General features: G+C 43.7%; 1 protein-coding gene across 1 annotated transcript in view; it reads right to left on the reverse strand.

Moving 5' to 3' along the window:
• The window catches only part of PI4K2A (phosphatidylinositol 4-kinase type 2 alpha), a 37,411-nt gene that overhangs the window by 3,019 nt on the left and 22,913 nt on the right, over positions 1 to 11,479 (reverse strand). The window contains exons 3-6 of the mRNA XM_026446549.1: positions 10,629 to 10,787; positions 8,322 to 8,421; positions 6,739 to 6,872; positions 6,190 to 6,249 (exon numbers count right to left, since the gene is read on the reverse strand). Of these exons, the coding sequence (XP_026302334.1) occupies positions 6,190 to 6,249; positions 6,739 to 6,872; positions 8,322 to 8,421; positions 10,629 to 10,787 (453 nt within the window). The remainder of the gene's footprint in view (positions 1 to 6,189; positions 6,250 to 6,738; positions 6,873 to 8,321; positions 8,422 to 10,628; positions 10,788 to 11,479) is intronic.

Below are 11,479 nucleotides of genomic sequence, written 5' to 3' on the forward strand. Positions count from 1 at the left end.
GCAGTGAGCTGAGATCATGCCACTGTACTCCAGCCTGGGCAACAGAGCAAGACCCCGTCTCAAAAAATAAAATAAAACAGACCCTCTGACTTGGCAATTCCATTTTTAAGAAACACTAATGGATATGCATAAAACATTTAGTTTCAAAAAAATATAATATTGTTTATAACAGTGAAAAGATGTAAATTAAATTAGTTAATAATTTAAGGGATAAGAAACAATTATCCTAAAATATCTAGAAATTTAACCAGGGAACTATCAGATATATATGTAAATGTACTGGCATAGAAGTAATCACAATGTTGTGTTAGATGCAAAGGAAAGCAGAAAAGGAACCCGTGTAAGATTGTAACCCCTTTTACTTTCTAAAATTCTGTCTTCCTATCTACCTATAGTGTAGAAAAAAGTCTGGCAGTTGGCAGTGGTCATCTCTGGGTATCAAGAAACTATAGGTGTTTTTAATTATTTATTGTTGTTCATCCCTATTTTATGATTTTCCTACAAAGATGATATAAATGTAAAATGTAAAAAGCCAGCTGGGTGTGGTGGCTCACGCCTGTAATCCCAGCACTTTGGGAGGCCGAGGTGGGTGGGTCACTTGAGGTCAGGAGTTTGAGACCAGCCCGGCCAATATGGTGAAACCCTGTCTCTACAATACAAAAATTAGCTGCGCATGATGGCAGTTGCCTGTAATCCCAGCTACTGGGGAGGCTGAGGCGGGAGAATCACTTGAACCCGGGAGGTGGAGGTTGCAATGAGCTGAGATTGCGCCACTGCACTCCAGTCTAAGCGAATGAGCAAGACTCCGTCTCAAAAAAAAAAAAAGAAGTAAAAAGCCAACATTTCATTTGGATTCTCCTTCCACCACTATCTCTTCATCATCTTTTTTTTTTAAATAAATGTTTTACCTTGGAATAATTTTAGAGAAAAGTTGCAGATAGTACAGAGAGTTCCTATATAGCATTTGCCCAGTTTCCCCTAATTTTTTTTCTTTCTTTTCTGAGACAAGGTCTCACTCTGTCGCCCAAGCTGCAGTACAGTGACACATTCATAGCTCACTGCACCCTCCAACTTCTGGCCTCAAATGATTCTCCCACCTCAGCCTCCCAAAGTGTTGGGATAACAGGCGTGAGCCACTGAGTCCAGTCCTCACCATCTTTTGTCAGTATTTTACAGGTATTTCAGTTATGTGTCCATGAGGACACAGTTTCTCCTCTTTGTCAAAATTAGTATCACCATCATTTATCTTCTCTGGTAAGAGAATACAAAAGCTGAAGGTGTTCTATCTTCTCTCTCTATCTCTTTTTTTTCCTGAGACGGAGTTTCACTCTTGTTGCCCAGGCTGGAGTGCAATGGCGCAATCTCAGCTCACAGTAACCTTCACCTCCCAGGTTCAAGCGATTCTCCTGCCTCAGCCTGCCTCAGCCTTCCGAGTAGCTGGGATTACAGGCATGCACCACCACACCCAGCTAATTTTGTATTTTTAGTAGAGATGGGGTTTGTCCATGTTGGTCAGGCTGGTCTCAAACTTGCAACCTCAGGTGATCCACCCGCCTCGGCCTCCCAAAGTGCTGGGATTACAGGCATGAGCCACCATGCCTAGCCCTATCTTCTTTAAAAGATAGTAGATTTCATGGTGAGGTCACAGACCATGGGTGGGTAAGCTAAGCTGCACCCTGAAATCACACAGACACACAGCCCTCAAGCCACAGATATCCTCTTACACAACTGCTGCTTATAAAGGGACAGAGATACACCTGCAACAGGGGTCATTTGTTACCCTATCAGTAACAAATTTCTTTTTTACTTAATGGTTTTGGTACTTGCCAGCATCCTACACTGTTCCAAATAGTCTTAAGCACAATATCAGGGTGAAGAACTGAAAGGAGATTGCTGGAGTATCTGGGGCAAACATGTCAAATTGTCTACTACTTAATTTTCAAAAGATTTGGCAAAAAAGAAAATCTATCTAGGGAGAGAGAGAAATTAAACAGACATTATTCAGATATACCAGTGGATAATACATAGACACATGAGATAAATCTGGCTAAATACAACAACTGAAGAATCCAGAAGGTTCCATTCTTTCAACTTTACTGAGGTTCGAAAATTTCCCAATTAAAAAGCTGAAGATAAGCCTGGAACCGGGACTAAAAAGAAAGGAGAATAAAGAATTAAAAAAGAGGCCAGTCGCGGTGGCTCATGCCTGTAATCCCAGCACTTTGGGAGGCCGAAGCGGGTGGATCACGAGGTCAGGAGATCGAGACCACCCTGGCAAACACGATGAAACCCCGTCTCTACTAAAAATACAAAAAATTAGCCGGGCGTGGTGGCGGGCGCCTGTAGTACCACTTACTCGGGAGGCGGAGGCAGGAGAATGGCGTGAGCCCAGGAGGCAGAGCTTGCAGTGAGCCGAGATCACGCCACTGTACCCTAGCCTGGGCGACAGAGCAAGACTCCATCTCAAAAAAAAAAAAAAAAATTAAAAAAGAAAAATTATTTTTAAAAGTTGGAGAAAAATTATAGCAGTCACATATTACTAAAGAATAAATACTATCTTTGAAAATGTTGGGCTGGACGTGGTAGCTCATGCCTATAATCTCAGCACCTTGGGAGGCCAAGGCAGGAGGATCACTTGAAGCCAGGAGTTTGAGACCAGCCTGGACAACATTGCAAGACCCCATCTCTTAAAAAAAAAATTACCCAAGGTCGGGCGCAGTGGCTCACACCTGTAATCCCAGCACTTTAGGAGGCAGACGTGGGTGGATCACGAGGTCAGGAAATCGAGACCACCCCAGCTAACAAGCTAACACTGTGAAAGCCCATCTCCACTAAAAATACAAAAAATTAGCCAGGCGTGGCGGTGGGCACCTGTAGTCCCAGCTACTCAGGAGGCTGAGGCAGGAGAATGGCATGAACCCAGGAGTCGGAGGTTGCAGTGAGCCGAGATGGCGCCACTGCATTCCAGCCTGGGCAACAAAAAAATTACGCAGAAATGGTGGTGCATGCCTGTGGTCCCAGGCTGAGTGGGGAGGACTTCTTGAACCTAAGAGTCCAAAGTTGCAATTGACTACTATTGGGCCACTGCACTCCAGCCTGGGTGACAGAGCATGACCCTGTCTTTTAAAAAAAGAAAAGAAAAAGAAAATGTTAAAGAGGCTTTCTCTCAGACCCTAGATTCTTTTTTTTTTTTTTTTTTTTTTGAGGATACAGAAGATTTATTCAAAGTCCAGGTACAGACTGGCCAACCTGCCTCTACAGCGTTCACAGCGAACACAGGACTAGACAAGGCAGGAGTTTATCAAACGGTTTTAATCAGTTCTCTCCGTGTCACAAGCCATCGGGTAAGGCAACGGAATGTGCATGGGGTCCCTGTGGCTCCGCGGTCACAATACTGAGCCTGGAATTGCTGTTAGCAAAATATACATCTGTGTCAGAGCCTAGATTCTTTAACTCCTGGTGAGAAGCCTTTGAGTAACAACTTCTATCACCTGACTGTGTCCCTGTGGGGCCTCTTCACTCTTTTCCTACATCTCAGGGCCCTTGTACTGCAGCCCATCCTGTGATAATGGCTCAGCTATGTAGACAGGGTTATGACCTCTTTTCTCTGTGCTTTGTCAGATTTCTATAGTGCAGAGGACCATTTTGCTTTGATGTGTGAATTGTAGACAAGTAAGCACGTGAGTGATATACTGGCCACGTGCATGTTGGAAGGAGCTGGATGGTCACCCTAAGGTAGTAGGCGCTGTAGGTTACAAGATGCCAAAAGCTCCTCTGAAGACATTAGGAGCACAAGATGGAGAGAAATAAAACTGCACTACCCCAGCCTCCCCTATCACCCTGAATAATGGCCCTATCTGAGTAATGGGAGAAGGGTTGGCAAAGGACTGAGCCGGGAAGAAATTAGACAAGACACTGCAATATGGAAAGAGGCACGGCCTATATCAACTGGAGAAGCCAGTTTATTTCTTTATGCTGAGTTCCATAATATCAGAGTCTATCATGTGGCTTTTAATGTTTCCAAAAATTCTGCCAGCCTAATTGGTCCCTTACATTACTTGGGAAATGTAGGAATACTATGTTACTGGTATTCAGACAGCTACAATAATTGTAGTTCTTAAAACCTCTGTCCGGGTCGGGCTCAGTGGCTCACTCCTGTAATCCCAGCACTTTGGGAGGCCAAGGCGGGCAGATCACCTGAGGTCAGGAGTTTGAGACCAGCCTGGCCAACACGGTGAAACCCCATCTCTACTAAAAATACAAAAATTAGCCAGGTGTGATACCATGCACCTGTAATCCCAGCTACTTGGGAGGCTGAGGCAGGAGAATCACTTGAACCTGGGAAGTGAAGGCTGCAGTGAGCCAAGATTGTAACACTGCACTCCAGCCTAGGTGACAGAGCAAGACTGTCTCCAAAAAAAAAAAAAAAAAAAACCCTCTGTCCAACCTACTTCCAGGGAAAAACGGGCTCAGCAAGCCCAGGAGGTGCTGTCATCAGAGGTCTTTAGATAAGTGGCAGGAAGAAGTAAATGCAGAATTAAGGCTGAGAAGATCCTCTTGCTCTTTAAAGACGGGAGAAGCTGAATTTTCTGTATACAAAAATCATAATCCTAACAGCTATTAATACTACAAATTGAGTATTTCAATATGCCAGGTACTACTCTGTTTCAAATCATTTATCTCATAATAATTCTATAAGGCAGGTACCATTATTATTATTATTATCTTGAGACAGGTTCTCACTCTGTCCCCCAGACTGGACTGCAGTGGTGCCATCTCAGTTCACTGCATCCTAGACCTCCCAGGTTCAAGCGATACTCCCACCTTAGCCTCATAAGTAGCTAGGATTACAGGCGTGCGCCACCACACACGGCTAATTTTTGTATTTTTTGTAGAGATGGGGTTTCACCATGTTGTCCAGGCTGGTCTCCAACTCCTTAGCTCAAGTGATCTGCCTACCTCAGCCTCTCAAAGTGCTGGGATTACAGGTGTGAGCCACCGTGCCTGGTCTCAGCTACTATTATTGATCCCACATTAGACACGAGGAAACTAAGGGAAGGAGAGATTTAAGTAACTTGCCCAAAATCTCACAGGTAGTAAATGGCAGAGCCAGGCTTCAAAAACCCAGGCACTCTGACCAATTTGTACCCTTAACCACTAGGCCATCCCAGCTCTCTTTAAGAAGACTTCAAAGTGATAAGCATAATACCAGTACCCTACAGAGTTTTCAAACCATTTTTTAAGCATTTCTTTACTATGCTTTGGAAGATCAACAATCCCCTTGGTTTCCTTAGCTCCCTTTAAGGTGAAGTGGAAGGAGAAGGAATAATGTAACTTGTACCTGTAACAACATTATAACCATAATCAATATCTGAGTGCTTCATGTGCCCAGTACTCTTTTAACTAAACGCTTGATAAGCATTATCTCGTGAAATCCTCCAGCCAACTGTGCAATATATTATTACTATTCTGTTTTATGAACAAGAAAACAGAGGCTTTTGCCCCAGGCCACAGAGCTTCCAAGTAGTGAAGCAGTTTGGCTCCAGGGCCCAGATCTTAACCACCAAAACATAGAGCCTGCCTTGAGCAACTTGAGGACAGGGAGCATTAGTTTAACTACCAATGAATTACCTAGCAACTAGCAGAGATAAGCACACATTAAGTGCTTCATCAAGCACTAGATACAAGGGAAGAGGTGGGAGAATTGGGAGGGCCACCTTTCCTCTCCTAGGTGTTAGGGTAGAGCCATAAATAATATATGGAACAGACTGAAAAAAGATATAAAACATGGCTGGGCACAATGCCTCATGCCTGTAATCCCAGCGCTTCGGCAGGCTGAGGAAGGTGCATCACTTGAGGTCAGGAGTTCAAGACCAGCCTGGCCAACAATGGTAAAACCCTGTCTCTACTAAAAATGCAAAAATTAGCCGGGCGTTGTGACATGTGCCTGTAATCTTAGCTACTTGGGAAGCTGAGGCACAAGAATTGCTTTAACCTGGGAGGCAGAGGTTGCAGTGAGTGGAGATCATGCTACTGCACTTCAGCCTGGGTGACAGAGTAAGACTCGGTCTTTAAAAAAAAAAAAAAAAAAAGGGTGTAAAACACAAGCTTCAAACATTTGCTCAACCTGAGGATACAACCCTTCCAGAGAGACACCAAAAAGATACTGGGAGGATGTCCCAGGCTTACCTGGCCCCGCATGACAGCAATCTGCTTATGGAACTGGCCCCTGTCGAAACCAGGATCTTTCTGCAAAAGAAGACCAGAAGGAGATGGAACCTGTGTGAATGCCTCACAGGAACCTATTTTTTCCCCTAATTAGAGACTTTCTAATAAGGAAAACCTGCATAAGGCTTCTGCAGCTTGGTGAAGTCAACTACTCCCACAAGAACTCCCTGCTTTACAGATGAGGAAACAGAAAACAAGTCAGTATCTTCCTCTGCATCTCAAACTCTAGGCTGCAGTGCTCCATATTAAAATGAAAGCCCTGCAGATACATTGCAGCCACATGATGCACAGGAGAGACACATCAGTGTGATTTATCACCCCTGCCCATTTCTCTCAAACCCATCCAAACCAGGTCCTGCTGTCCACATGTGGAAATCTTGCTATTTGTTGGCTAACTCAAGTCAGAAAGGTGTTAGCCATTTCCTCTTGGCTTGTGTCAGGACCAATTTAAAAAACCATTAAAAATTCCTTCTTCCACATGATAACAGGGCTGAGGTTCCCAGGGCTAACCTTGAAGAGTTCATAAAGGTCCTCTTCCAAGTCCTTGACGAAGTTAGGGTCCGATATCTTTGGAAGGATCAGATCTTTTATCTCCTGAGAAAATGGGACTTTCGCCTGGGGCAACCAGGCCCAGTAAAAAGGATCTGAAAAGAGGAAAAGCCACAGGCAAAGCTGCTGTTGGAAAAGTCCCTGCTCATCTGTGTCCTTCACCGGTCAAGGCACTTTCTAAAGGAGAACCCCTCTTCCCTGATATACAACAGAAACAAAAACTTACAAGTGCTCTTAATTGTAAAGGTTACCTAGCTAATCAGTAGAGGAACCAGGGTTCAAACCCAGGACTGCCTAATCTCAGAGCTCTTTCTCAAACGTTACATGACTTTCCAAGATGCAAGGTCTAGAAGCAACTACTTGCTATTGAGACGCTGAGATGGTCCTTCTGAAAAGGAAGACCAATGCTGCAAAAGGGGCTACTGACTCCCTAGGTTTATTTCTCCTCCTTTCCAAAAGCTTCTCAGTTTCAACAGGGTAGGAGATGTAACAAGGAAGACAAATACTGACAGGCAGCTTATATTTAGAGACATAAATAGAATAAATTATGGAAAGATAGTCCTCAGGTAACAGAAAAAAAAAAAGGTATTTCAGGAAATATACACTAAAACAATAAAATAACAAATTAAAAAAATTTTAAAGGGCTGGGCGTGGTGGCTCATGCCTGTAATCCCAGCACTTTGGGAGGCCGAGGCAGGCAGATCACAAGGTCAGGAGATTGAGATCATCTTGGCTGACACATGAAACCCTGTCTCTACTAAAAATACAAAAATTAGCTGGGCATGGTGGTGGGAGCCTATAGTCCCAGCTACTTGGGAGGCTGAGGCAGGAGAATGGTGTGAACCCAGGAGGCGGAGGTTGCAGTGAGCTGAGATCACACCACTGCACTCCAGCCTGGGCAACAGAGCAAGACTCCATCTCAAAAAAAATAAAAAAATAAAAAATAAATAGCCCTCAGCCAGGCGCAGTGGCTCACACCTGTAATCCAAGCATTTTGGGAGGCTGAGGCAGGTGGATCACCTGAAGTCAGGAGTTCGAGACCAGCCTGGCCAACATGGTGAAACCCCATCTCTACTAAAAATACAAAATTAGCTGGGTGTGGTGGTGCATGCCTGTAATCCCAGCTACTCAGGAGATTGAGGCAGGAGAATCGCTTGAACCCGTGAGGTAGAGGCTGCAGTGAGCCCAGATCGTATCATTGCAGCCTGGGCAACAAGAGCGAAACTCCATTTCCAAAAAAAAAAAGAGAGTCCTCAGAAAGAACGAGAAGAATGCAAAGAGACAATGAGAAAACTCATCTTTATGTTTCTGATTTCTAATCACCTTTATGCTTGTAATGGGAATCATAGAAGACAAAAATTAGAAAAACAGCTTATATTATGAAATAGTTGCCACATGCCAGCCATTGTGTTAAAGTGCCTGAACTGCATTATTTCATTAATTTTTAGAATAATCCTATGATAGAGACATTATCATCTCCGCTGCACAGCGAGAAAATAGACTGAGCAAGGGAAGAGCCAGATCACCATTGTCTCGAGACTTACATGCCCTCCAGGAGTCAGGATGCTTCAGTGGGAAGGCCAGCCCATTGTCTATGGCAGCCACCTTGATAACAGGCTCCTTCACCACCACCCAGTCTGTGTCCTGAAGAGCAAGGAAAGACTAATGACTGAGGAATCCCATCTCCCTCAGGCCCTTCCAAGTAGTAGCAAAGCAACTCATCCCGACTCCCTCAAGAGAACAATCCTTATTGAACTTATCTTGAGCTACTCTCTGAACTGACTTCCATGTTGTTATCTGAACTTAGCACATTTTGGCGCCTCTGACCTAGCTCTTGTTCAAGGCTCAAGAGTCCTGTTCTTATCTTAGAAAAGGTACACCTCCCCAGGAGTTGCTACAGTCCTTGGTAAGAAGGATAATGACAATAATAAAGATAACTATAAGTCATTCCTCCTAGGGAAAGAAAATGAGAATCCCGAAAGCAGAACAGAAGAAATAAAATCCGTATCAGTTGGCCAAGGTCCTTTTGTGTGGACCTTGACTCAGATGTTACTTCACTGGTGACAACTACATTTTCCAGCGAGAAAACAGAGCCCCAGAAGATAACAGCTGGCTGCTCCTGCACAAGGGAGTCTGTTTTCCTGCTTCAGTGGTGCATGAAAAGGGAAAGGACAAGAGCTGAATGTAAAAAGAGTGGGCATGTCACCTGTGACAGCTCATGTCAGAGACAACACTATGTGGCTCCATGCTTCAGGCTCATGGGTGCCATCATAGGAACAAGAACTATGGTTCCAGGATGCCTGAATCTGAATCCCCTGACATGCCTTATTAAATGTGCAGAATCCTGAGTTTTACACCAGACCTGATGAATCAGTTTCTAAGGGAAAGGCCTGAAGAATCTATGTACTGTTTTAAATAACTCTTCAGAAGATTCGGGCACAAAATTTGAGAGCCACTATTACAGAAAGTAAAAAAGTTATAAGGAATAAAAACCCCACCCTGGGCAACATAGCAAGACCTCATCTCTACAAAAAATTAACAAACTTTGTGTCTGTAGTCCCAGTTACTCAGGAGGCTGAGGTGAGAGGACTGCTTTGAGCTCAGGAGTCCAAGGCTGCTGTGAGCTAGGATAGCACTACTGTACTTCAGCCTGGGCAACAGAGCAAGACCCTGTCTCTTTTTTTTTTTTTTTTATAATTTTTGAGACAGAGTCTTGCTCTGTCATCCAGGCTGGAATGCAATGGCGTCATCTTGGCTCACTGCAACCTCCACCTCCCGAGTTCAAGTCATTCTCGTGCCTCAGAACTAGGAATACAAACTCCCGCCACCATGCCTGGCTAATTTTTCTATTTTTAGTAGAGATGGGGTTTCACCACGTTGGCCAGGCTGAACTCCTGACCTCAGGTGATCCTCCTACCTCAGCCTCCCAAAGTGCTGGGATTACAGGCGTGAGTCACCATGCCCGGCCAACCCTCTTTCTTAAAAAAAAAAAAAAAAAAAAAGGAAATAAAACCAATCTCACTCTTCCCCAGGTAGCCTTCTGCTAATTTTGTAAAACATGCAGACTGAACAGTGGTAGAGAAGTGTGGTGGAGGATGAAAGGAATGAGAAAGGAAAGAAAGTTGCAGGAGCAGCTTTTTCTTTTTTTTTTTTTTTGAGACGAAGTCTCGCTCTGTCGCCCAGGCTGGAGTGCAGTGGCCGGATCTCAGCTCACTGCAAGCTCCGCCTCCCGGGTTTATGCCATTCTCCTGCCTCAGCCTCCCGAGTAGCTGGGACTACAGGTGCCCGCCACCTCGCCCGGCTAGTTTTTTGTATTTTTTTAGTAGAGACGGGGTTTCACCGAGTTAGCCAGGATGGTCTCGATCTCCTGACCTCGTGATCTGCCCGTCTCGGCCTCCCAAAGTGCTGGGATTACAGGCTTGAGCCACCGCACCCGGCCAGGAGCAGCTTTTTCTAAACTTATGTTCTGTGGACTTGCAGTCTATTGTGAGAAAAGTGGCATGGTTTAAAAAGGGTAGAAATCAAATTTAAATAGGTTTGTTTAATGTAGTACTTCTGAGCCCTTTCCTATGGTACTGTGCAATATGAAGCTCAAAGAAAGGAACAGAGTACGTAATATGTTTCAAATCTACTTGACCCTTTCTTCATGCTATTCCTATTAACATGTGTCAGTAGGACGTCCTTGAAACACATATTGAGTAAAACTATACCAAATATTAACCTATTAATTTTAAACGTACGCACCCTCCAATTCTTCTGAATTTATATGACCTACATCTCTGACCATTTTATGTGTTTCTGTATTACACAAATACTCTTCATTCTCTTTAAGATTTATCTCAGCCTCTTACCCGAGAGCTAGAACTATCCATTGGACAGTCATATTTAATCAGCCAGTTGTCATTGCCTCGATCTGTGAACAGAAATATAAAGTTAGCAGAAAAAAGGGGGATGACTTTCAATTTTTGTAATGGTGGACTAGGTATTCTGGACACTCGGACTAACCCTTCTACTGAGAATGACTATAAACACTGGATAAAATATTTTTAGATCTCTTTAAGGTACTGGAGATTTTAACAAGACCACAAAGAATTTAAGAGTGAAGTTCTGGGAAAGAAAGGAAATCCATGGGAGGAAGTGGAGCCCAGCACTGCAGCTTATTTTCCCCTAGAGCACTTGCCGATTTGGAAAGAGGTGGCTATGAGCTTGAGAGGTAGAATCAGAGCCTTGTTATAAGAGCCTTGTGGAGCTAGAGAGACAAAAACTATAATCCAGTGACTGATCAGGGGTAAGGGACCCTCGTATATCATCTATGCTTTGGGTTAAGACCTGAAGCACTCACTACCACACCTTGGAAATACACCAAGCTTCACCTCAACACCTGAAATTAAAGTGATACTGGATTGTTAGTGCCCTAGGTGCTTGCCAAAAGAAATCTTCTTCCTCCAGACAGGATTTACAATAACATCTTAGGCCTTCATACAGCTCTACGATTTCTGATAGGCAGTATTTGACAATGAAAAACAACCAGGTACACAAAGAAACAAGATGACAGGAATAAAAACAAAGAGAAACAACTGAAAATTAAAACAGATCTGTAGGGGCTCCAAACAATAAAATATACAGACTTTAAAATGTTCACAATAAAATCCTTAATATGTTTAAAAAGATAAAAGTCAAGATTAAGAATATCGGCAGAGGC

This window comes from Piliocolobus tephrosceles, chromosome 9 (assembly GCF_002776525.5).
Source record: "Piliocolobus tephrosceles isolate RC106 chromosome 9, ASM277652v3, whole genome shotgun sequence".
Lineage (NCBI taxonomy): Eukaryota > Metazoa > Chordata > Mammalia > Primates > Cercopithecidae > Piliocolobus > Piliocolobus tephrosceles.